This window comes from Octopus sinensis, linkage group LG11 (genome assembly GCF_006345805.1).
Source record: "Octopus sinensis linkage group LG11, ASM634580v1, whole genome shotgun sequence".
Classification (NCBI taxonomy): domain Eukaryota; kingdom Metazoa; phylum Mollusca; class Cephalopoda; order Octopoda; family Octopodidae; genus Octopus; species Octopus sinensis.
The window spans coordinates 72,694,499-72,722,384 of NC_043007.1; the positions used below are offsets into that span (position 1 = coordinate 72,694,499).

Sequence of the window (27,886 nt, forward strand, 5' to 3'; positions counted from 1 at the left end):
CTTTCAGTTGAGGGACCATTTATTGCTCTGGCAAAGGGAAGAGGTTTAGCTACCAATGGGCTGATAGTAGTAGTCTGAAACTACTGGGTATAAAATGCTGCTTCCATAATGTAGGTAGACAGGATACAGTTTACAGATGCAATCTACAAATGAAGTTTGTCTCATTGACAATACATAGTTTAGTTGTGAAGGGAGTATATATTGATAGAATTTAAAGAAATTAGTGGTTGGTGTAGAAGGGTGTATGGAAATATAAAATAAATGGTTCTGTTTCTATAATTTATGAAGTAAAAATTTATGTTCATGACTTTTATTCATTTAAACAAAATTTACATATTTCATAATCTTGACTTTGAATATCTAAGAATTGTTAGAAATATTGATCAACTAAATTAGAAAATAATGATAAGAATGGTTAATTATCTCAACTAAGTCCTTTTGCCCCTCATTCCATGCTTTTTCTTCTCATATAATATCCAAGAGTGTTAGCATATGGTCTAAGGGTGAGGGTGTTGCTCTTATAATTGCAAGACTGTTGGTTTGATTCCCTAACTGGGTTGCACATTGTAATCTTGAGAAAAAACACTTCATCTCATGTTACTCTGCAATTACTGACATCTGATGTGTGGCACAGTGTGAACAGGTACATGCATTGTTGATTTGATGGTGGGAGTCAGCTAATGTACAGCACAAGCATTCGATCATTATGACAGGGTACCGTAAAGTTCCTGGCTTTAGGGGATGCATGGAAGGATAGATCTGCACCCTTTACAGGGGGAGATAGGACAATTATTTTGAAGATACGCAAAAAATCCTGATGATATACAACATTTCTCTTTTTTGCAGATTTAAGAAATGATGACAGCTCTTACAGAGGATTTTGGTAAAATTGAAGCACAGGCGGTCAGGAAGTTCTTCTTTTTGCAAAGCAAAAGATCAGCAGCAATTCATGGCAAGATAAAGGAAGTCTTGAAGGATGGCTGCCCATCTTACTTCACAGCGAAAATCTGGGGCGTCAAAAGTTTGGGACTGGTCATTTCAAGGTCACAGATATCGGGATGGCCATCTTCTGCGACCACAAAGGACAAAGCCAACACTGTGCATGTCATGATTCTTGGGGATTTCAGCTAAAATCACAGTTGAGACTAGAAATTTCCAGGGAAAGAGTTGGCGACATCATCCACAGCATTCTGGACATGAGAAAGCTTTCTGTAAAATGGGTGCCAAAATGCCTGAATGCAAATCAGAAGTGCATCAGAGTGACAACATCAAAGGTGATTTTGGACTGGTTTGCAGTTGGAGAGGCTGATTTTATGGCTCCGTCAGTTACTATAGATGAAACTTGGCTTCATAATTATGATCCCCAAACCAAGCAGCAATTAATGGAGTGGTACCACAGTGATTCACCACATCCCAAAACGTTTCAGACCCAGAAGACAGCTGGAAAGATTCTGGCCTCAGTATTCTGGGACAAAAATGGAATACTCCTCATAAAATACCTGCCAAAGGGTTGTACTATCAATGCTGAATACTACATACTTCTGCTGGATGAACTGCATAAAGTTTTGAAGCAAAAATGTTGTGGAAAACTGGGCTGTGGTGTCGTTTTTGCAGGACAGTGCACCAGCACTCACATCACATAAAAATCTACAGAAAATATTTGACTTTGGCCTTGAATTAGTAGACCATCCATCTTGCTCTCCTGATCTGGCTTCCTCCAACTATCATCTCTTTCCACAACTGAAAAAACATTTCAGTGGAATGAAATTTCACTCTGATTTGGAAGTCATTGCTGCTACAGGGGTCGGGTTGGAGGCCCAACCTACCTAGTTCTTTTTACGGGGCTTAGAAAAACTGAAGAGCTGTTGCAATAAGTGTGAATCTGAGAAGGGAATATATTGAATAAAATCATAATTGATTGATCCTCCAAACTGATGCAAAGCCTGGAACCTTTCAGCACCCCTTGTATAAACAAATCATCTGTGCAGCTTATTCAGCAAGAAATTACAGGACCCACATTTGTCATTCACATTCAAGAACCATTGACGATGTAAAAATTAGTTTTCTCTAATTTCTCAAAGAAATACTTTCAATGTTTCAGGTTGTAATGCGACTTTGGATGTCTTCGAGCCTTTTCCTGATGGAAAGTTCCCAGAAAAGCCAAAGCTTCTTGAACTAACAAATTTCCTGAAAGAAAGTAAAAATGGAATAAAAGCCGTGTGGAATGCAAGTAAGAAAATTTCTCTTAAATTCTATATACCATTATGATATAATTGAATGGTGCATATCCGTTAACAAATGGTTACTGCATAGACAAAGATTTCATTTCTTAAAGCAAACTAAGAAATTTAGTTTTTACTTAGATTATGTACTATTATGTCAGATCTAGTTAAGATGTGAATATTGTGATATTTTATCAGTTGATATGGTATAACATTTAATTTTGATACTCTGTACCATATTCTGAGACCTGAAGAATAAGACAAAGAGCTATATATAAAAGAAAGGAATGTCATAAATTCATGCTGCTGCTTCTTGTTATAAATATGTAAAAGACTAAAGGTAGAAAATAAAAAAAATTATATGAGTTTGATGCTCCATGTAGCAGCAAAACATTCACACAATATTAAAATCAGTTATGAACTAACTTATGTCACTGTATGTGATTGTACAAGTTAGTTTTGGTAAAATCTTCAAGCCAGTAGATATTAAATATATTTTTGGAATCATTGCATGAGTATATATATATATATATATAGAGAGAGAGAGAAAGTGGCTGGCAGACAAAGGTGGAGCCACAGTGGTGGGAGCACTGACCTTTACATGGAGGAAGTGTTCTGACAGCTTCAGAAACCTGCATTTTATTGCCTCCTTCCCTCTGACTCCGCTCCTACCAGCAGCACATACTCCACCATCCATGACCTTGTCTCCTCTTCTGCCCTCCCTCACTACTGTCACCGGGCTCATCTATTTCCTTCCCAAAATTCATAAACTCAACAACCCTGACTACTCCATCATTTCTACCTGTAACTACCCCACAAAACACATTTCAAAATACCTTGACCTCATCCATTGCCTTTTAGCTGCTGCCCTTCCATCTCACATACATGGTACCAACCATGCCTTCCACCTCTTCATTTCCTTTTCCTTCCCTCCTTGCTCTTTACATCTCCTCTTCACCATAGATATTAAATCCCTTTACATTGTCAGCCCCCAGAATGACAACCTCTTAGTACTTCAACTGTTGCACTGACCCCACACCAAGCACTTCTACATTTCTTCATTTTACAGAACTTGTCCTAATGCTTAACTGCTTCATCTTCATGGGTGAGATCTACCAGCAGATATCTGGCAAAGCCATGGGAACGAAAATGGGCCCTAACATTGCCAACTTATTTGTCGGTTACACCAAGGCCCACATTTTCTTACAGTTCTTTGGACCAACCCCAGAGCTATGCAATTGCCATATAGATGATTGCATTGGTGCTACCTCCCTCCCCGGTGAGCAGCTCACCAGCTTTATCTCATTTGTCTTTAACTTTCATCTTTTCTTGAATTCACCTCTGTCATCTCCAACACTTCTGTCAATTTCCTTGATATCTCTCTCTCTCTTCTCTCTCTCTCTCTGTCTCAATCTCTCTCTCTCTCTCATCCACTCTCTTGCTATCTCTACCTTCAAACTTGCAGACTCCCACTTTTACCTGAAGTTTTCCTCCCACACCAAAAGAATCACCCCCTTTTCCTAATTCCTCTGTCTCTGAAGTCTGTGCAGCCATGACCAGGATTTTGAGACTCGGTCTCAATACCTGACCCTTTTGTTTATGCGTTGTCGATACCTCTCTACTCTTGGACTCCTTCTCCTGCCCCTCATCTAATCTGGTATATTGCATTCAATGTACCCTTCGTTGGTCATTCGGACCATCGGCTAGCCGACCGATTTATTGAACACTGAGGGGATGTCTGCCTGCAGAAAAATACTGCTGTTGCCTGTCATTTTTGCTCCACTGGCCACTCCACATCTCACCTCACTGCTTTTTGGCCTGGCCTTACACTAAGAACCCACCAACACCATATTTCACTTTGAACAGTGCTACATCTTCACTCTCCAGGCCCAAACTCCATTTGGATTAAATGGATCCGTGGAATAGGCTGCTGGACAAGATAGTGAAGATGCCGACGACTGCTCGGTTCAAAGTCCCTCTTGACCAGAAATGGCCTGAACTCTTTGCATGAACACCCTCCCTGTACATAACTCCATGTCCCCCTACATGGCCTTGCTTTTTGCTTTTTGAGCAAAGAAATTAACTTAACTTAACTTTAACATGACCCCCTTCTTCCAGTGACATCTTCCACACACCTTTTATAAAAAATTTATTTTTAATTTTCAAAAATTTATTTTTATTTATTTTTTTTATCCATTTTACACACCCATATACATAGCTGCCCCCCCCCCACATAATACATACATATAACGCATGCACACACCCATGCTTATATATCCTGACATGTACAAAAAGGAACCCTTCTCACACAAGCACATGCACACCCGTACACGCATGCATGCGCAGACACACACAACCACACATATGCACACACCTACACACATGCCCTCACATACTCATATACATACCTGCACATGCCCCACGCACACACACACACATACACACACGCAGCAACATCAGTGTACTCATACACTTGTCACCTTGCCTCTCACACACATGCACACTCACACATGTCCACACATACCTTCAACGACACTCATACGCACACGCACGCACACACACACACACACACACCACACACAGACAGTCACATTGTCACACCTCCATATGCACACATGCAAACACATAGCAACACCCACACACTCCTCACTTCCTCTCTCGCCTCTCACCACCAAATCAAACGCCAGCTCCTAATCTGTACATTTATTTGACATCTCACCACACCCTTATGCCTACATCACTCACACAAACGCACATGCACACAGATACTACCATACACACTGGTCAATATTTCGCTCTCTCCTGTCCCCAAAACCACTTTCTTCCCAGATCTGGTTACTTCAGCACATGTAACCAGATGTGCTGTTTGTGGACTTCCCTTCTTCGTCTTTCTGACAAAGAGCTATGCTTGAGGTGTTCAGAACCTACTCTTTTTTTCCAACTTTACTGAGCGTCAAACTAATACATTCCTTATGTATGTCCTTTTGTTGTTTTGTTATAGTTATTTTTAATGTTTGACATTTTTAATGTTTAACATTTAATGTTTGATTTGACTTTATTTATATTTGTTTTCGTAGATTTAACCCATTTAAAAGGATTTAAGATTGAATATGTGTATCAAGATACTGGAGAGAAAATCTGTAGAGTTTTAGACTTTTCTGAATTTCTGAAGAAGAACAAATCCATCAGTAATGTGAGTACAATTTCAATCTTTAAAGAATCTTTCTTAAACCCAAAAAGACGATCATCTACATGGAATATATTACTGACCCTGCATGTACTACTGATTTGCTGGAGATGAAGTTATTTTTTAGCCCTGATCAAGATAACCTTTGATCAGAGATACATCAGTTTTGACCACCTTGTATTTTATTCATACAGTGTTTCTTGGGATACATTAACAAATTACCTTCATTTTAGAAAAAGTATAGGAAGTGATTTTGAGGTGGGGGGATTTAACTGTTATATCTAGTAGGTTAAGCAACCATATAGAAGATCTCTCATTGGCTTGGTGAAGTTGAAGTATTCGGTGACATTGAACTAAATTTTAAGGTGTCTTGCAAACAACTTGCACATGCAAGTGCTACCAGTTAAAAGCTCCATATACCGGAAGCTAGCAAGTGTATGGGGTCATCAGGAGAGAATGCGCGCCGTTTCGGGGCCTACCTCTCGAAGGCATCAATGCGCACCGGCCCCCCTCACTGATATGAGGCCCCGCTTGCTAGATCAGCTGGTTATGAAGAACTCAATATACTTCTAGCCATCGCTCATCGTCTCTTTTTAACTAAATCCAGTGGCTAGCCTTCTCCACTGTAGATTGGATATGGTGGTATTGACTTTACGATGAGTTAGGCCTAGCGATAACAACAGTCGTCTCACGCTGTGTCCAACAAACCCTCTATATCCGACTTCGATAGGAAAATGTTCCGCTTTCCTGCCTACATCTTCACATTCCTCGAGGAGGTTTTCATAACGGTTCAATTTTCGAGCCCGAGCGGCGTCCATATTATCTTCATGAGGAACTGTTAGCTCGACTATATTTACAACTTTCTTTCTTTCACACCACATCAAAATATCTGGTTATAAAGATGATGTTTGAGAAAAAGGAACTAACATGGACTCATGGAGTGAAAGTTCTATTTTGTGTGTTGCTGGAGGAAGGGAGTTCTGACGAAATCATTTGGTAAATATTTCGTTGCTATTATGTTAAACTATGTTAAAAGTTATGTTAAAAGTATGTCCAAATTTGGCCAAATGTGGGTGTTTTTTTTTCCAATATTTAATTTTGCTTGCAATAGCTGGTTCTTTTGGTTAAACTATCGTATCTCCAGCTGCTTTAGATGCCAAGGTATGAAAATTGTCAAAGTATAGTACAATGGTTTGCAAACAGTTTTGTAAAAATATCTCTGACTGAAAATATCATACATGCATGAAGTTATGATTTTATGCATCTAACAAAGTATTATTGTAAAGCTGAAACTGTTGCTAATGTAAAAAGAAATGGAATGGTGAAACTATTTTCTCGTTTTCTGAAAAAGCAATGTTTTGGACTTACAACACTTTTGCATAATAGCAATGATTTGTTCCTTTTGAAGGAAAAATTGGAAGATTAAAGAAAGATGTGGATGTTTTTTGGCTTGGACTGTAGAAAGTAGTTGTTGTTGAGCATTGAAGGTTATAAAGGAGCTAATGAAGTAGAAAAACTCCTCAGGTTTACATGTGTGTAATATGTATGTAATAGGTCTGCTTCTTAGCTATGACTCAGTGAAGACTAACATCAACAACAGATTTAAAGTAAGCATGTATAAAGAATTATCACATTTCCTTGTATCTAAAAGAGTAGGCATTCCTTGCTATATAAATGGTAGTCAGAGATATTGAAGAAAGGTAATTGTGACTTCAATATTTTTTATGAAAAAAGTAATTGCGATAGAAGTGATGAGGATCAGTGAGGTTCTAGTGTACACTAGTAAAATTATGAATGTTGTTGATAATGATAAATGTCAATGAAGGTGAGAAGTGCAAGAAGCTCTGGTATAAGATATTAAAATACCTGCAAAATATGTGTGGTCACTTCAAATGATATCTTTTTTAATATTGGGTTGTCCAGAAAGTTCATGCCGATTTATAGTAGCTTACCTTTCAACTTATTTTAGAACATGGTTGAGTCCAGAAAATAGGATTTGACTACACCTCCATTTAGAGCACAGTTTAAGCTATCTTTTCGTGGAAGAAGGTTTCTTTTCCTATAACCTGTGTTAATTCTGTAACCCTTTAAAATAGAAGATATTTTCGGCACTTGATGCTTTTCTTATTCCGTAAAGAGAAAAATGCCTCACAAGCAACCAAAGAAATATGCACAGTTTACGGTGAGGTTTCTTTATCCAAAAAAACTGTATGGAAATGGTTTGCAAGATTCCAAGCTTGAGATTGTAGCCTTATTGATAAAGAGCGATCAAGCAGACCATCCACTACAGATGATGACCAAATCAAGTCATTAATTGAGAATAACACACATTGCACAACCCGAGAATTGGCAGAAAGCCTCAACCTATCAAAATCTGTCATTCATGAGCACCTGGTAAAGCTTGGGTACACAAATCGCTACAATGTTTGGATACCAGATGAGTTGAGTGAGAAGAACCTTTTGGATTGCATTTCCATCTGTGATTCGCCTTATAAACAGAATGAAACTCACCTTTTTTAAAGCAAATTGTTAAAGGTGGTGAGAAATGGATTATCTACTGAAATGTTCAGAGAAAGCAATCCTGGAGAAAGCGACATGAGCCACCCTTAGCCACCCCAAAAGCCTAAAAAAGTCACCCTAAAAAAGTCTTGCTTCACCCTAAAAATGTCTTTCTTTGTGTCTGGTGGGATTGGAAAGGAAATCTGTACTATGAGCTTCTCCCAAGTAACCAGACAATTCTGAGAAATACTGCACACAACTGGATGAGTTAAAAGCAGCAATTCAAGAGAAACGTCCAGAATTGGCCAACAAGAAGAGTGTTGTTTTCCAACATGATAATGCAAGACCACACATTTCTTTGGGAACCAGACAAAAATTGCTGCAGCTCGGCTGGGATGTGTCACTCCACACTCCATATTCACCAGATATGGCTCCTTTGGATTTCCACTTATTCAGGTCTCTGTAGAATAGTCTTAATGGTAAAAATTTCAATTCCTTGGATGACGTAAAAAGATACCTTGATGAATTCTTTGCCATGAAACTACCTCAATTCTGGGAAGAGGGTATTTTCAAGTTAAAGGAAAGATGGAGATGCATTGTGCAACAAAACGATTCATATTTGGTTAATTAAAAATGTAATGGCAAGTATTTACTGACCTTTAAAAATCGGCACAAACTTTCTGGACAACAAAATACAAATAGACTAACAAAGACTTGTTTACATAATTCTTGTGGAAGAAGCTTGCAGTAAAATATTCTTAATAATGACAATTAGATTAAAACAATGGAAAATGTATTGAAGCGGTAAGAGTAAAATAGCTGAGTGTTTTTTTTTGTTTTTTTTTTTATTATTGTTGTAACATGTGATTGAACTGAACAATATTTCATTCCATTATATTGATAAAATTTTAAAATAATATATTTGCAGTATAACTTCGATTTTGAGATTTATCCTGTAAGAAAGAATAGAATATATTTGGTTCATCTTTACTCGTTGCCGAAATCTGGAAACAATTATCTTCCTGCTCGGAAAGTTGATACATTCTGTAAGGAACCTGAAATTATTATTTATTTATTTAAAATCTTGGAGGAAATTGGTGGTGGTATCATCATCATCATCATCTTCACCACCATCACCACCATAACAACAATCATAGATCTGCTGCCTTGATCTTGTTAGAAGGAATTTCTGTCTCTTAGACAGGCTAGGAACCATTTTACATCATGTCTCATTTGGTTTTTGACATGGTTTCATTGCTCTTCCGAATGCCAACAACTTTGTAGAATATACTGGTACCTTTTATCATAGTACCAACACTAAGCAGGTTATCACATCTTTGGTAAGACTAAAGAATGACCTGTATGCTCTCTATATTTACTCCAGACATCGTGACCAAGAAAAGAGAGATAACAGAGACAGAACCAGGGTAAGGGAGTAAAAGAAAAGTAAGATGGAAGCAGAGTGATATAAGAGAGAGAGAGGGGGGGCATGAAACATGATGTAATGGAAAAGAGATAGTGATAAGCATTTACATTGTGGTTATTGGTAAGGAGGTTGAATAGAAAAATATGAATGGCATGATAGAGAAAACAAGCGTGATAGGCAGGAGACAGTTTCTGTTCTTTCACTATATTAACCCACATAGGTGGTCTTAAAGAGTGATAGGATGGAGAGTGAGTGATAAGTGAGAGGATAATGAAAAGAAATGCAATAAGAGGGAAATTTATAAAAATAATGGAGAAGAGATCTAAACACATGTTATACAACCATGCCACCTTATTGTCCAGTTTGCTCTGCTTTTATGGATGGTTGCATTGGTCTTCCTCAACATTATAAGTTACTGCTCATTATAGTTTTTTGTTGTCTTTTTCATGAGATTCTACCTCTTTAGATCAGTGTTCACCTCTTTGTTCCATGTCATTCTTAGTCTAAGCCTAATTTCCTTCACAAACATCAGATTACATGGGATTCCATTCCCTTTGACCCCTAGGTACTTCTTTATACAACTGACATCTTTCATATGCATCACATATCCATAGCAGTACAGTTTTCTCTCTTACACAGAACAATTTGTATCCAGCTTTGCTCTCAGCTCATTTATGCTTTGTTTGTCATGCACACTAAACATTACGCATACATTGGAGCATGCTTATTTTTTTTTTTTCTACCCTTTGCAAACCTTTTGCATTCAAGCCCTACATAACTTGGAAGCTGACTGGAAGTTTCTAAAAGGCAATACACTGGGGGATACAAACCTTATATGTGGCTATCTGCTAGAATCCTGTACCAGCCACAGATCTGGCATGGTGGAATATATTTCTTTACTACCCACAAGGGGCTAAACACAGAGGGGACAAACAAGGACAGACAAAGGGATTAAGTCGATTACATCGACCCCAGTGCGTAACTGGTACTTAATTTAGGTTTACACATGCCCAACTACAACATTCTAACTTGCTACCAAACACCATCTTTGAAAGAGACTGCAATACCTATAACTCAGCCTGTTACAGAAAACATACAAACAGTAACACAATAATAATCTTCATAATTAAAGTCCCTTTTACTTCCTGAGCAACCTATACCAATTTCTTTATTACCCACAAGGGGCTAAACACAGAGGGGACAAACAAGGACAGACATAGGTATTAAGTCGATTACATCGACCCCAGTGCGTAACTGGTACTTAATTTATCGACCCCGAAAGGATGAAAGGCAAAGTCAACCTTGGCGGAATTTGAACTCGGAATGTAACGCAGACGAAATACAGCTACGCATTTCACCCGGCGTGCTAACGTTTCTGCCAGCTCGCTGCCTTATTGGTGATGTGGTGGAATAGTACTGTAGATAGAATCATGAAATGTAACAAATAGTCTTAGATAGACTGAAAGAAAGATGGCAGCACAAAAGAATATCAGGTAGCTTGAGGAGAAGTTAGATATCAGGTATACTAAGCAAAGGAAGAAGTAAAAATTAAGAGGTTTGCACATGGTCCAAGTTGTGAAGATATGACATGTGAGATGTTCCACATTGCAAGGCAGCGTACTAGAGCGAATGGTCACCATCATCATCATTTAATGTCCGTTGTCCATGCTGGCATGGGCTGGATGGTTTGGCCAGGGCTGGCATTCTGGAAGACAGCACCAGATGCCAATCTGATTTGGCATGGTTTCTACAGCTGGCTACCCTTCCTAACACCAACCACTCTGATAGTGTAATGTGTTCTTTTATGTGCCACCAATATGGGTGCTATTTGCTTGATACCAGTATCTGTTATGACTATGATTTTACTTGGCTTGACGGGTCTTCTTAGGCACAGCATAGTGCCAATAATTGCCTCTGTGAGGCTCAGCACTCGAAAGGTGCTTTTCATCTGCCACCAGCATTGGCCACCTTACCTCCATGAGGCCCAACACTCAGTTACATTACACCAGCATCAACCACAACTACAATTTCATGTTGCCAAAGGTCTTGGTCACTAGTTATTGCCTCCATGAAGCCCAAAGTTCGAAGATCCTGCTTCACCACTTCATCCCATGTCTTCCTAGGTCTACTTCTACCACAAGTTCCCTCTACAGTTAAAGATTGGCACTTCTTTACACAGCTGTCCTCATCCATATGCATCACATGACCATACCAGCACAGTTATCTCTCTTGCACACCACATCTGATGCCTGTTGTGCCCAGCTTTTCTCTCAAGGTGCTTACACTCTGCTGTACATGCACACTGACATTGCACATGCAGCAAAACACTGGTTTCATTTCTTTCAAGTCTACGCATGTCCTTAGCTGTCACAGCCCATGTTTCACTGCTGTGTAGCATAGCTGTTCACATACTGGCATCATGCAGTCTGCCTTTCACTCTGAGGGAGAAGCCTTTGTTGCCAACAGAGGTAGGAGCTCTCTGAACTTTGCCCAGCCTATTATTCTCATGCAGCTACAATCTTGGAGCATCCACCTCCACTACTAACTTGGTCACCTAGATAATGGATACTATCTACTACCTCTAGCTTACCCTGCTGACAATTGATGGAGTTTATTTTCTGTATATTTTTAGTGTTTATTATATCTGTAAATTTTCCACATACAAAATGTATTTTCCCTGTTAACCTTCCTCAGATATTACTGCACCTCTTATATATCCATAGCTTACACCGAGTACATCTTATGGAGTTTCTACTTATGCCTTTTCTACAGATCGAGCAGGGCCATGTACCTGAAGGTATTTGTGATTTGTTTGCCTTCAGTTTTGTTAGGTTAACTTCAAGGCCTTTCAATTCTAGACCTTGCTTCCATACTTGAAATTTCTTCTAGTTCTAGTAGTGATTCAGCTATAAGAACAAGATCATCAGCATAGAGGTGTGCCTAGGGGCAGCCTGTCTTAAATTCTTCTATTATTGCCTCAAGGACTCTGATGAACAAGAGGGGGCTAAGGACTGATCCCTGGTGAACCCTTACTTCTACCTGGAAATTTTTGTTGTACTCATTACCAACCCTCACTTTACTGACAACGTCTCTGTGCATGGCTTGTGCAGCTCTCACCAACCACTTGTCTATCCCTAGTTTCAATATTGACCACCAAATAAGGGATCAGGGGACCTTGTCAAAGGCTTTCTCCATGTCAACAAAAGCCAAATACAGAGGTTTATCTTTGGCTAGGAACATCTCCTGCAGCTATCTTACCAGAAATATAGAATCAATGGTGCTTTTTCCCGGCACAAAGCCAAACTACATTTCAACTAGACTAATTCTCTCCCTAATTAGTTGGGCTGTTACCCTCTCTGTAACTTTCATCATCTGATCCAACAATTTGATACCTCTAATTATTTCTATCTAAGGCATCACCTTTACCTTTGTGGCAGTTGACTATGATGCTGCTATACCAGCATGACTCCTTCGTGTACCACCTGATTTATAATACAGGTGACTAGACCATAACCCACACCACCAGATATTTTAAGCATCCCAGAAGTGACTCCTGATGGGCCAGGGGCTTTCCCTGTCTTCATATCCTTAATTGCTTTATCAACCAAGGTACTGTTGATTTGGATAGCTGGTCCCTTAGTTGGGTCAACATTTGGCAGACCCTCCTCCTCCCATTCACTCTCCATATTCAGCAATCCTTCATAATGGCATTTTCAAGCCTCTTTCTTTGCAGAATCATTAAATGCAAGTGCACTATCATCCATGCAGACACTTTTCTCTCCTATATCATCACAATTTTCTCTTGCACTCTGTCTCACAATCCGAAAAACTTCAAGGCTTTAGTCCTCACATAACTGAACATAAGCAGACTTCTTTTCTGCTTCTTCCCTGGCTTGAAATATCTATCTCCGAGCTGCCCTTCTGGCTATCTGATACAGTTCCCCACTACCCCCACTCATCCAGGCCTGTTTCTTTGCTCTAATGGCCATGTCTACAGCATTGTTCCACAACCACATCACCCTAGTTCTAGATAGGACTTTGCACCAGGCACAGATTTGATCTGTGGCACTCAGCAAGCTGTCCTGCAGGAATTCCCATTTTCCCTCTATGTTACAAGTCTGTAGCTCTTTCTCCCTCTCATCAAATTTCTCAATTAGGATGTCCATAAATCTCTGACCATATGAAGGGTCTTTAAGCTTCTAAATCCTTCTTTTCCAGATTGGTCTACTTCTTGGTATCCTTCTGGCTTGGAGTCTTAAGTCACTAATGCCTAGTCTATGCTGGGGGATGCATTCTTCACCAGGAAGGGTCTTTCTATTTAGAAGCAACCATGCATTCCATTGTCTCTCTTCTTTTTCTCTCTTACTTGTTTCAGTTATTTGACTGTGGCCATGCTGGAGCACCGCCTTTAGTCGATCAAATCGACCCCAGGACTTATTCTTTGTAAGCCTAGTACTTATTCTATCGGTCTCATTTGCCAAACCGCTAAGTTAAGGGGACGTAAACACACCAGCATCGGTTGTCTGGCGATGTTGGGGATACAAACACACACACACACACACACACACATATATATAAATATATACGATGGGCTTCGTTCAGTTTCTGTCTACCAAATCCACTCACAAGGCTTTGGTTGGCCTGAGGCTATAGTAGAAGACACTTGCCCAAGGTGTCACACAGTGGGACTGAACCCAGAACCATGTAGTTTGTAAGCAAACTACTTACTTATTTAAGACTGGCTGTTCATGCCACTTCCTGTATGTTTTGATGGTTCTTAGCAGCTGGAGATAGATAAAAAAAAATTCCAGAAAGAGAAGCAAAAATCTGGTATTGAAAAGTCTGAAAGTAAACTTGGTAAAAGACTAAAGTTTTAGCAAGTAGGAAATACACTCTGATACCATCAAGAAAATGACTGTATTTGATATGCAGAAAAAGAATAGGTAGAAATTTCATATAGCACACCCAATGTAAACTATGGAGATAAAATAGGTGCACTTCATATGCACAGGAGAAGTCTGCAGTTAGAGCTTATGTAATATAATGTCTTTTAAGTGCTCAGAAAACCTCTTAGTTGATAGCTATTGTTACCTAGTTGACCTGATTTGTTGTGTAAATGGGTTTTCCAAAAGCATAGAAGCTGTAGGAAGAATGAGGAGGTAAACATTGTCATTGATGATAATGTTGAAATGAAAGGTTAAAAATTATTTGTTTGTTTCTCTATTTTATTATTGATATGTAGCTGGAGTATATATGTCGCCAGTATTTCTCTCTCTCTCTCTCTTTCGGAGAGGCACAAGCACCTACACGCACATATACACACACGGCAGTAACTTCCGCCTGCCGAATTCAATCACAAAGCTTCGGTCGGCTTGGGGCTATAGCAAAAGACACCTGCCCAAAGTGCCACGCAGTGGGTCTGAACCCGAAACCATATAGCTAGGAAGCAAGCTCCCTAACCACACAGCCATGCCCACGCGTATTGGTTTCAAATTTTGCTGCAAAGTCTGCAAGTTTGGGGGAAGGAGTAAGTCAATTATAATGACCTCAGTACTCAACTGGTACATTTTTTAAAATCAGAATTCTGCCAGTTCACCTCCTTATGTAGCCAGTAATATTGGTATTCACATGTATTTACTAAAATTGATGTATATTCTATGGAAGAGCATTGAAGCTGATTTCTTAACTCCTGTCTAATTGCACAGAATTATATTAATAGGAAGAAAGACTTTCTGCTGTTAATGATTCTAAACATTCACAGACATTTCTGCTGCAAGTTTTTGACATTTGAGAGAACATGGTAATCTTTAATGTTAAAGATGAGATTCAGCAATAAAGGTATTGAAACTTGTTGGTGGGAATGTCTCTTGTAATATTGTGGGAACAAAATTCATTCAGATAATGACATGAAAACTGTAACTTTAAATATTTTCTTTTCTGCTTGAATTTAGTCAACCTTGGCCTACTTTAACAACATTTACTATTTGTGTAATGTTTATGTTCACATGAATGTTTTCCCTTTACTTTTGCAGTGTGTCGTGAATGGACGACTTTAATAGATTATAGACTAAAAGAGGACAAGTTAATTGTGGATTTTGAACAAGGACCTTCAAAATGTAATATAAAATTGTATAAAGTAGCACTTCATTATATGAATTCAACCATTTTATATATGGTGACTGTCAATTCTTCCAAGGTTTGTCAAATTTCACCCTTTCAGTGATTTTAATATTTTTCTAATCCTCAATAATAAATAAAGAAAACGTTTCTTCTTTTTCAAGTCTTTATTTCCCTATCTTGATTCTTATCCATTTAATTTTAAATAAAACTTATTCCTTTGCATTGTTTTACTGATTTATCCTGGTAAATTATTTTTGACTATATTGATGTTAGTTATTTTGTAATAACTGTACTTAATGTAACTTTGCTTCAGTACTGTCCATTGTCTTGTACTTTACACAGTTTTGTTATTTTCAGTAAATTGCAGCCACAAAACTAAGCACAGTGGTACTTTAACTTACGAGTGTCCCAACTAACGTGTTTTTAGAGATATGAGCTATCTCTCGGCTAATCTTTTTGCTTTGAGTTGCGAGCTAAAATTCAGGTTATGAGCCAACTTCAGGTACCCCACCGCTAGTTGGCATAGCAAACACGACAGTGAATGCCGTAACATCCACCCAGCATCCCGTGTCTCACTCACTAGCTAGACAGATATGCATGTTAGCATGTGCAAAGTTCATTAGTAGACCGATAGCTAGACAGACACTCACGTTAGCAAGTGCAAAGATTGTTAGTGGGTCATTAGCTAGATGGGTTTTAAAATGCTTACTTAGTTGTTGCAGGCTACAGAAGTATCAGTGATGCTCACAATTGTGCTTACAGTTATTTTGCAAAACTTTGTTTTCCAAACCATGGGTCTGAAAAAGTGAGTGCAAAGGACAGTAGTGAGAAGTGGATGATGTGCATTGAATTAAAGAAAGAAATTATCAAAAGACATGACTAAGGTGTGCATGTATTGACATGGCGAAGCAGTACAAGCATAGCATTTCTATGATCTGCACCATACTGAAGCAGAAGGAGTCGATAAAGGCTATAACGCCAGTCAAGGGCATTAAAATAATTTCTAAAAAGCTAACATCTATCCATGAAGATATGGAGAAGCTGCTGATGGTGTGGTTGACAGAGAAGCAGCTTGCAGGCGATACCATGATGGAGGGTATAATCTGCAAGAATGCACAAGCTATTTACATTGATTTGCTGCTGCAGACCCCAAGCACTTGTATGGATGAGGTTTCAGGTGAGCCATTTAAAGGTAGTAGGGGCTGGTTTGAGAATTTTAAAAAGGGGACCAGCATTCACTCCCTGTTCAGGCGTGGTGAGGTAGCGAGAGTGGATATAAAGGTAGCTGAGGATTACCTCAAAACTTTTGCTGGAAATATAGTAGTCGAAGGATACATCCCCCAGCAAGTCTTCAACTGTGATGAGACAGGACTTTTTTTGGAAGAAGATGCCAAGGATGACTTATATAACGGCAGAGGAGAAGCAGATGCGAGGCCACAAACCCATGAAAGATTGGCTAACCCTTGCATTGTGCACCAATGCAAGCAGCGACTGCAAGATTAAGCCACTGCTCATTTATTGTTTGCAAAACCCCAGAACCATTAAGTCACATAAAATTCTGAAAGAAAAACTGCAGGTTATGTGGAAGGTAAATCTAAGGGTGTGGGTCACCAGGTAGTTCTCTGTGGAATGGGTGAATTTGGTCTTTGATCCTGGCACTAAGAAATATCTCCAGGAAAATAACCGACCCCTGCAAGCCCTTCTTGCCCTGGACAATGCAACTGCTCACCCACTTAACCTCGAAGATGACATCCTTGAAAGGTTCAAGTTTAAGAAAGTTCTTTACCTTCCACCCAACACCACCCTTATCCTGCAGCCCATGGACCAGCAGGAGATTTCTAATTTCAAGAAATTCTTCACCAAGCACCTCTTCTGCTGCCGCTTTGAGGTGATAGAGAGCAAAGACCTCCCCCTTCGAAAGTTCTGGAAGGACCACTATAACATCGTGATATGCCTCAGAACTAACGATCTGGCCTGGCAGGGTGTTACAAAGAGGATCTTGACCTCTGTGTGGCAGAAGCTGTGGCCTGAGGTTGTGTCTGAAATGGACTTTGAAAGACTTGAACCCAAAGCGGCAGAAGTGAAGGAGATTGTATCCCTTGGCAAGTCCATGGGCCTCGATATGGATGAAGGTGACTTCAATGAGCTCATTGAGGAGCTCTTCAAGGAACTGACAATGAAAGGGCTAAAGGAACTAAAGATACAGCAGCACACAGAAGTTTTGCAGGAAATAGATGATGCAGAGGAGACAGAGGAAGTTATCTCTACAAATGCGATAAAGGAAATCTTGAGAATGTGTGAGAAACTTTCAGATTATATTCAAAAGAAATGCCCTGAAAATGTTGCATTTGGGTGTGCAACAGTGTTGCAGGAGTGGCTGTGTGGTAAGTAGCTTGTTTACCAACCACATGGTTCCGGGTTCAGTCCCACTGTGTGGCACCTTGGGCAAGTGTCTTCTACTATAGCCTCGGGCCGACCAAAGCCTTGTGAGTGGATTTGGTAGACGGAAACTGAAAGAAGCCCGTTGTATATATGTATATATATATATATATATGCGTGTGTGTGTTTGTGTGTCTGTGTTTGTCCCCTTAGCATTGCTTGACAACCGATGCTGGTGTGTTTATGTCCCCGTTACTTAGCGGTTCAGCAAAAGAGACCGATAGAATAAGTACTGAAACAAGTAAAAGAGTAAAGAGAGTGTTATTTAATGACACTTGCCTAACTCATTTTTGAAACATTCTGAAAGTGAGGATGAAACAAACCTTATTGGAGAGGTTTTTATCGAAAACTCCTGCAGATGAAAGTGAGGAAATATGGTGAAAAAGGCAAAAATGAGTGAATAAGATTCAGTTATTCAGTTCAGCCTTTCTCCTCTACCTCTGTCAGTATCCTCCAAGTAGTCTGATCTCCAAAGTAAATGTTGTACATGATACTTAATAAAATCAGTTTATTACAGTACATGCTATTGTATTGTTTTTTATACAATAATCATTATTTATAAGTACATATTTTGTATTTAAAAACATGTTACAAAAACAATTGTTGTGGTTTTTGGGGGGCCTGGAAAGGATTAATAGCATTTCAATGGGGAAATTTGATTTGACATACGAGTAATTTGAGTTATGAGCCCTGTCACGGAATGAATTAAACTTGTAAGTCAAGGTACCACTGTATTTAAATTGCCTTTCTATTTTTTCTATCAGATCTAGTTCTGGCTTTAAAACAAAACAAAGAAAATTAGTTTGTGGCTATTTTGTTTTACATGATGTAATTATGTAAAGAATAATTCTTTTGGGCATATCAATACTATTGCTAAAACAAATTTTTTTTTTCTACTATTAAATGAATAATAATTTTTGTTTTGACTAAAAATTAATTTTAACCATTGAATTCGGTAAAATATAAATCATTTTACCAAATTTAATGGCACCAGAATAATTGGTGTATCTATAAATTCTATTTTATAGTTACACCAGGTTTCAAAGATATCTCTGAGAATTATAGATTTACTTTGAAAAATGTTCAGAGCCAAATTTACAAATTTTTTTTTTTCAGACATCCTCAACACTAACCCATGAATTTCTTGGAATATGTCCTGGAAGCTACTACATAACTGTAAGTTATTCTCCATATTGGTCTTCGTTTACTACATTTTGTTAAATTTTGACATTTAAAAAGAATTCTGTTAATTTGGATAATTGCATAAATTATTGTTGAATGTGTTCCCTGAGTTTCATTCTCGTGGAATTTTTCACTTCTTCCATATTTTCAGATTCTCAGGACTTACCACTAGCTATGTAATTTTAAAAAAAATTTGTCTTTTCCATGACAAACACTTCTACACATACTTGCATGTCTACTGCTATCAGTCTTTACCAAACTAGGGACTTTCTTTCTTTTCTAGACTTCACATTAGTTGTATTAGTTCACTTGACTTTTCATTACTGTTTTATAGTGTTAACTGGCAGAAACGTTAGTGTGCCGGGCGAAATGCATAGCCGTATTTCATCTGCCGTTACGTTCTGGGTTCAAATTCCGCCGAGGTCAACTTTGCCTTTCAGCCTTTCGGGGTCGATAAAGTAAGTACCAGTTACGCACTGGGGTCGATGTAATCGACTTAATCCGTTTGTCTGTCCTTGTTTGTCCCCTCTGTGGGTAGTAAAGAAATATATTTCTAAATTTCTTCTTTCACAGGCTCCTAAACACCTCGCCCATTTTTTTTCTTTCCTTCTCAACCACTTACATTTTCTCTCTCCTCCTTTGCTTTTCTGATGAAGAACTCACATCTAAAATGTCAACTCTTTCTCTTCCTTCATTTCAGTGTCAAACTAATACAATACTTATTAAAACTTGTCTCTCTTTTGTTGTCTTTTTGTTTGGGTTGGGGTTGTTCATTACCTTTCCAATACATGTGTGTGTGTGTGTGTGTGTGTGTGTGCATTGAATTTTATCTTAGTACCTCTTGTCACTTGATATGTGATTACCAAATCTGTAAACTGGAAAGGGTGTTATTCTCTATTCTTTAAATTAGATTTATTTCAGGTACTGTTCAAATAATAAATTCTTTGAAATGGGTGTATGGCAATAAGTTTGCTTCCCATCCACATACTTGTAGGTTTAGTTCTACTGTGTGGCACCTTGGCCAAATATCTTCTATAGTCCAGGGCTGACCAAAGCCTTTTAATTTAGGCTGGTAGATAAAAATTGAAAAAAAGTCCTCTGTGTGTGTGTGTGTGTGTGTGTATGTGTTACTGTCTCTATTGTTTGATACCTATTTCTTTATTACCCACAAGGGGCTAAACATAGAGAGGACAAACAAGGACAGACATAGGTATTAAGTCGATTACATCGATCCCAGTACGTAACTGGTACTTAATTTATCGACCCCGAAAGGATGAAAGGCAAAGTCGACCTCGGCGGAATTTGAACTCACAACATAACGGCAGACGAAATATCGCTAAGCATTTCACCCGGCGTGCTAACGTTTCTGCCAGCTTGCCATTGATACCATCCTGCAGTGTCCTTCATTTTCAGTAGTTTGTGAAAACATGTCTGGCCATGGGAAAATCTTACCTTACTTGGAAACAGGTGAGGGTTGTTGACAGGAAGGGCATCTGGCCATAGAAAATCTGCTTTGAAAAATTTTGTCCACTCCATGCAATAATGGATGTTAAGATGATTATGATGATCTATATTTTATTTAAACTTTTGTTGTCTTGGCATTAACAAAAAACTTATTCTTTTGCAAAAGTGGGAATGAAAGACTAATTGTGATTGGTATTTGATTGGGATGATACAAACGTAATAGTATTAAAAATATTGAGTCCTCTCTTGAAGTTTATTAAAATATTTATTCAGTTGATGTTTTTACTCTTTTTTAAAATTTTCTTTTTTTAGGTTGAAATATTTGATGAAAGTCCCTTTTCCAACTGTATTTGTGTAAACCTTAATCAAAAATGTGGTGAAGGCTGTGTTCGGACCAAAACCAAAGTCATTGAAAGTAAGCAAAACTAAAACAATGCCAAAGAAAAAACATTATTAAAATGCAGATTATGTATTGTGCCTTTTGCATAAAATGTTTGGAAATCAGCCACAAAGGTTAATGGGGGAGGGGTAAATATAGGGTCTGATGGAGTTTCAGAGTAATGTATTAGGTCATCCCACAAATAATGCAGTTTTTTTTTTATACTTCTTTGATTTTTCCAGATTAAGATAGTATTCTTTTACTCTCAAATATACCCTCCTTCATTTTCTACAATGCTCTTCCATCTATCTGGTAAACTTGCGAGGCCCCTCTTCCAAAATTCACTTATCTGTGATGAAAGTACTTCTCCAGCACTGTTCTGACTTTGTTTACAGAATTCATTTTTTCCATCCAAATGATTTTGAAGACTGCGGAATAAATGATAATCAGATGGAGCAATGTCCGGCGAATATGATGGGTGGGGCATCATTTCCCACTGAAACTGCTCCAGCCTTTCTGTACATGGCTGAGTATTATCCTAATGGAAGAATACCTTTCGTCTTGAAACCAAAGATGGTCATTTTTCTTCTAGCACTGACTTAAGCCACTGAAGCTGCTCACAGTAGATCTTTATTGTTTCGTATGGGTTTAAAAGTTCAAAGTGGCCTAAACCTTTCATATCCCACAAAACATAACAGCACCTTATGTGAGTGAAGACTTTCTTTTGCCTGGGGTGCTGGTGTTTCTCCTTACCCACTCTCTTTGGCGCTGGACAATTTTATAGAGAACCACTCACTATTCAGTCCAAAAAAGGTCCATTCGTGAGATGTGACAGCAAAGAAGAGCACACATTCACTCTCTGTACACAGTTTGACTTGGAGAGTTTGTGTGGAACCCATTGACTCAATTTGCTAACTTTTCCGATGGCATACAGGTCTCAATGAATGGTTGAATGACCAAATCCAAGCTTCTCTGCTAGTTCCTCAACAGTTACAATCGGATTTTATTCCACCAGGGTTTGCAGGACATCCTCATCGAGCTCAACAGACCTTCCTGGATGAGGCTTGTCTTCTAGGCTGTAGTTTATGCCTTGGAATTTCTGGAACCACCATTGACACTAGCTTATGATTATTGTCTGATCCCCATATACTGCATTAATATTCCTCACATTTTCCATTGCATTGTTGCCTTTATTGAACTCATAAAGCAAAATATGCTGAATATGCCCCTTTGTCACTTCCATTATAACTTTGAAAAAATAAATGTTAAAATCGAACTGCATTCTTCAAAACTTGTACTAAGAATAAGTACAAGGTAAAATTACTACCTGCTTTTATAGCAAGTTGATGCAAAGAATTTATCGTGTACCCCTCCGACTTTTAGTTCATGCAATTGAAAAACCACATTATTTATGGGATGACCCAATAGTTTGTATGATGGTGGTAGTCATGAGTAAGGTACTTAATGGACTTTGGGGGAATAAGACAGTATATGTAATGAGAGGAATTAGGGATGATAGGTAGCCAGCCATTAGAGCCAGTAAGGTGGTAGCTAGCTAGCCAGTTGGTGGTGGGTAGATAGCCAGCCAGTTGAGAGTTGGTGGGTAGATAGCTAGCCAGTTGGAGGTGGTGGGTAAATAGCCAGTGGAGAATGGTGTGTAACTAGCTACCTCAGAAAAACAGATAATAGTGATATGAAAAAAAAAAGCACTTATAATCTGGAAATAGGTGAGTGTTTGAATATTATTGATAAATGAAGGATTGGCTTCTGATGTGGGTTTCTTTTTTCTGCTATATTTAGGTCTTTAGGGATGAGAATACTGTCCTAGATTTCGAAGCAGTAATTAAGTGTAAAACAAACTTGTACTTTGTGTAGTGTTAGCATCTGGTTGGAGAGTATTTTCTGACAGCGAAAAGAAAATCCAGTAATAATTGTCCGTCTGTCTGTGAGATGGAATTGAAATGTGATAAGATATTCTACGTAGTACTGTTGAAATTAGTACTCATTGAAAGATAAGTTTATCTTACTAAATTCCAATTTGATGAAATAAATTATTGTTGAGAGAGATTATAGCTGAATATGAGATAATTTTATTGCTTTATCTTCATTTATTTGAAACACGACTAACAAGTCAGTGTTTATCACAAATACCTTAAACTAAAGTATATCTAAATGTAGTTGGACTTGAAGTAGCTGTAATCTTACAACATTCACCAGTTCTTTGAAGACAAAGAAATTTGAGTAGTTGTTGTGGAACTGTTTTTGTTTTTGTTTTATTTGCAACAACTAGATTAATGTTGAACTAGACAAGCATACTTGTTTATTCTAACTTCTGAGTATGTTCCTACAACAATCATTGGTGGAATATCCACTAGCAAACTAAAAGCTTGCTTGGGCTGAATTCTTCAGCAAGTCACTATCACAACAATCACTAACGGAACTCTCTTCACTGGAACTGGAGTTTGGTTTCCTGTGGAAGTGCCTGCGTAATTGTAATGCAAACGGGATCTAATTGCATGGAGTGATTCCTCTTAAAAACGTGGCTCTCCTCTTAATTTACTGGCAACTTTCTCTAAGGGACGGGCATAGCAGAGTGGCAAGAAGTTTGCTTCTCAACCACATAGTTCTGGTTCAGACCCAATGTGTGGCTCCTTGGGCAAGTTTCTTCTACTATTGTCTCAGGTTGACCAAAGCCTTGTGAGTGGATTTAGTAGATGGAAACTGAAAGAAGCCCATCATGTATCTATATGTGTGTATGTATCTCTATGTCTGTGGTGGTGTGTTTACATCTCTGTAACTTAGTGGTTCAGCAAAAGAGGCCGATAGAATAAGTACTAGACTTAAAAAGTTTTAGGATCAATTTATTTGAGTAAAACCTTTCAAGGTGGTGCTCCAGATGGCCACAGTCAAATGACTAAAACAACTAAAAAGGTTAAAAAAAAAGGTGGGAACAAAGGTTAAGTGTTATTGTTGTCCAAGGCGTACCATTCAGATATTTTTCCTTAATTTATGGAATTGATATAGTTTCAACAGTATTATTGTTCACCAAAAAGGTTAAAGCATCTTAGGATCTGCAGTCTGAGTAGATTGCAGCTGGAGAAATAAACATGATGAATATATTTTAAAGAAGGAGCTTTTACATAAATGGAGTATTCCTCTTTAATCATCATCAAGTAGCAGTAAGAATTTGATGATATTTGAAGTCAGCACTGAGATACTCAGTTGATTGAGAGGGCTTGATAAGATGACTGTGAAAACGATGGTAAAATCGTGGTTTCATGTTTGAGTATGTAATACACTCAACAGAAGTTTGCCTCTTAACATCTTTCAAAGAATATGATAGGTTCTTAGAAAATGTCGTAGTGCTACAGTTGTGTCTTGCTATGATGACATAAAGCTCATTTAAATGTGTCATTTCATATATTGTAGAAGACCATCTACTAACATCAGCAGCAACTGTGATACTGCTACATGTTATGTGGTAGAGGTCATAATTTTATTACTCTAAAATTGACTTCTTCCTATTCATATTTACTGAAGCTGCAGATCGGATCTGACTATTGGCACATAGTTTACTCTTTTACTCTTTTACTTGTTTCAGTCATTTGACTGCGGCCATGCTGGAGCACCACCTTTAGTCGAGCAACTCGACACCGGGACTTATTCTTTTGTAAGCCCAGTACTTATTCTATCGGTCTCTTTTGCCGAACCGCTAAGTAACGGGGACATAAACACACCAGCATCGGTTGTCAAGCAATGCTAGGGGGACAAACACAGACACACAAACACACACATGCATATATATACATATATACGACGGGCTTCTTTCAGTTTCCGTCTACCAAATACACTCACAAGGCTTTGGTCGGCCTGAGGCTATAGTAGAAGACACTTGCCGAAGGTGCCATGCAGTGGGAATGAACCCGGAACCATGTGGTTGGTAAACAAGCTACTTACCACACAGCCACTCCTGCGCCAACTTTCACCCCAAATTGTTATCTATGTACCAACAAGGAATCTTCTTATTCTTATCTTCTACTTCTATAACTAAATATAAGATTGTTTGTAAGTTAGTGTATAATGTAAATAGTCTCAATGTAAAAAGTTCACCGTTTCAGGACACTTTCTCTGACAGCGATTGCTTCTTTACAAAAGTGATAAGAGATTTTGTTCAGTGAGGAAAAAAGTCTTGGACTGGAAAGTGACACATTTATTTCGCTGTGAAAGAACACTTGCACTTGTAGTCCATGGAGCATCTGTTTCAATGTGTTGTGGACCTTCATATAAGGTAGATGAGAAAAGCATGTTTTTTTGAATAGTTCGTAATTTTTGCAATGGAAATCTATGACTTGACAGGATAACCACGTACATCCTCTACAGTAAGACACCTATTTCTGCTTCTGTCACAGTCTAAGCTTTCATCATCTGTCACAAGATAACCTCCTTCAGTGCCTCCTCCCCTCTCAAAGGATCTTTGTCTTGCAAGTTACTTGGTGGCCCTGCCAGTGCTAGTGCCATGTAAAATGCTGTAAAATAGTTGGCATTTGAAAGGGCATCCAGCTGTAAAAAGTTCAATGCCAAAACTGACTTACCTGTGCTTGTGCCACATAAAAAGCACTTAGTCTACTCTGCAGAGTGGTTAGTGTTAGGAAGGGCATCCTGCCGTAAAAAAATCATGCCAAAACAGACTCTGGAAGCCTGGTGTTTTCTGCCTAGCCAGCTCCTGTCAAACCATCCAACTCATGCCAGCATGGGAAGTGGACATTAAATGATGATAATGATAGAAAAAGTAGCAATTAAACAAACCAAGATGTTATTGTAATTGCTTGGCATTGCAAATAATTTGGTAATCAGCAAGGAATTCAATACTTCCAGATTAGGTTGGAGAGTTAAATTCTCTTGGTGTCTTAGATAACAAAACAAAACAAAACAAAACAAAACAACAGGTTTTGTATTAGTTCTATTTTCAAAAATCAATGAATATATTTCACTTGAAATATATATATTTTCAAAGGCTGATAGGCATTGACAGCTAGCAAGCCATGCTACTCCAGACTGATGATGAGCAATAACTCTGAAACTAGTCTCTGGGTGCTGGCTTTGCTGGGTGGAGGTGCTTAACTCCCCCTTTGAAAATATAAGGACACAGGAAATGTGTCAAGTCCAACGAGAAACGGTGTTTCCTAACAGTAGCATTCTTCCCTTTTATGGGACTGAACATTAAGTTGACAACATGCTATCACTTTAAAACAACTAGGTGTTTGGAAGAAACGACATTTGTCATTGTTCAATGCAACATTGTTGAATGTAATATTAAATGAGATAAACTGAACCAAGTTCCTATTGTGCTCCTCAATAGCTTTTGAGATTGATGTGAATGCCTTTGATAACTGCCAGTAATTATAGCATTGGTGTGACTTATACCAGCAAAGCTATAATTACTAGACTTGATTAAGCAGCCATCAACTTTAAATGTAGTGCATCTCTTACTGTGACTGTGCAGTGGTATCTGGTATGCTGCTTTCAGATTCATTTGGCTGTAGAATTTATAGTAGGAAAGAAGATGCATAAGATCTCCAATACTGGAAAGCAGTGGCAAGTCAATAACAAGACATTTACCTCTGTTTCCTACTGTTTATCAGCACTGTATTCCATGGAGAAGTTGATGACTCAATAATACCATCATCAAGAAGCAATTTAATCACTTTCTGAAATATTTTATCAAATGGAGATAAGTGACATGATTTAGTGACTGTTGGTTTGAATAGAGGTGAGAAAATATGCATAGAGTTAGGGAAGGTACCAGTAGAGGAACAAGTCAAGCATTAGTAAAAAGATTTTAATGGTCCTTTGAGTGTCAGTATTATACTCTTTTACTTGTTTCAGTCATTTGACTGCGGCCATGCTGGAGCACCACCTTTTTTAAATCGAGCAACTCGACCCTGGGACTTATTCTTTTGTAAGCCCAGTACTTATTCTATCGGTCTCTTTTCCGAACCGCTAAGTAATGGGGACATAAACACACCAGCAGCGGTTGTCAAGCAATGCTAGGGGAACAAACACAGACACACAAACACCCACACGCATATATATATATATATTTATATATACATATATACAACGGGCTTCTTTCAGCTTCCGTCTACCAAATCCACTCACAAGGCTTTGGTCGGCCCGAGGCTATAGTAGAAGACACTTGCCCAAGGTGCCACGCAGTGGGACTGAACCCAGAACCATGTGATTTGTAAACAAGCTACTTACCACACAACCACTCCTGCGCCTATGGTTATGTTGTTTAAGAAAGTCATGTAGAATTATTGAAGAACATGAGTTAAGCAAAACCTTTTCACATAAAGAACCATATTAAGTGTTTGAAATGCAGGATGATAAAGAAATGAGCCTATTTCAGTCAAGTTGCCAGGTCATATCAAAAACTTTACCAAGAGGCTGGAAGTGATTGTTCTTGCAAGTATCTTCATGTATGAAATGGGAAAAACTATCTACATAATTAAAACATCAGTATGTTGGTTAGCAATATATACACTGATAACATTTTTCTCCATTTCCTGATGTGCTACTAGTGTAGTGTGGATTGCAGATGCAAGTAGAAATATTAGGGAACACTTTTGAAAGTAGCATGATGTCAGGAAGATGTTTATTGCTAATAGAGCTGGACTGTATTTTTGTTGTGGTTCAAGATAAGTATTTGAGAAAGTAAGGTTTACTCATAAACCTCTACTTTTCTCTTAACAGCTTCCAGAGACAGCAACACTTGAGTAATAGAGCTACTGGATTCTAATCCATTATACATGTATTTGATAAAATAAGAGTCCACTGGAGATTAGGATGGGAGGATGGCATATGTGGAGATAATTTTTCTTATTAAGGAATATAGATGGCTTAAAATGTGAGTGGTTTGAATATTTTGTGTAGGAATTAGGAATTCTATTCAGAGTATCCATCGAAAA

General features: G+C 38.3%; 1 protein-coding gene across 1 annotated transcript in view; it reads left to right on the forward strand.

The window, feature by feature from the left end:
- Window positions 1-27,886, forward strand: part of LOC115217394 — a 79,772-nt gene that overhangs the window by 39,151 nt on the left and 12,735 nt on the right. Inside the window, exons 3-8 of the mRNA XM_029787077.2 lie at window positions 2,102-2,230; window positions 5,300-5,415; window positions 8,837-8,954; window positions 15,367-15,530; window positions 19,010-19,069; window positions 20,852-20,954. Of these exons, the coding sequence (XP_029642937.1) occupies window positions 2,102-2,230; window positions 5,300-5,415; window positions 8,837-8,954; window positions 15,367-15,530; window positions 19,010-19,069; window positions 20,852-20,954 (690 nt within the window). The remainder of the gene's footprint in view (window positions 1-2,101; window positions 2,231-5,299; window positions 5,416-8,836; window positions 8,955-15,366; window positions 15,531-19,009; window positions 19,070-20,851; window positions 20,955-27,886) is intronic.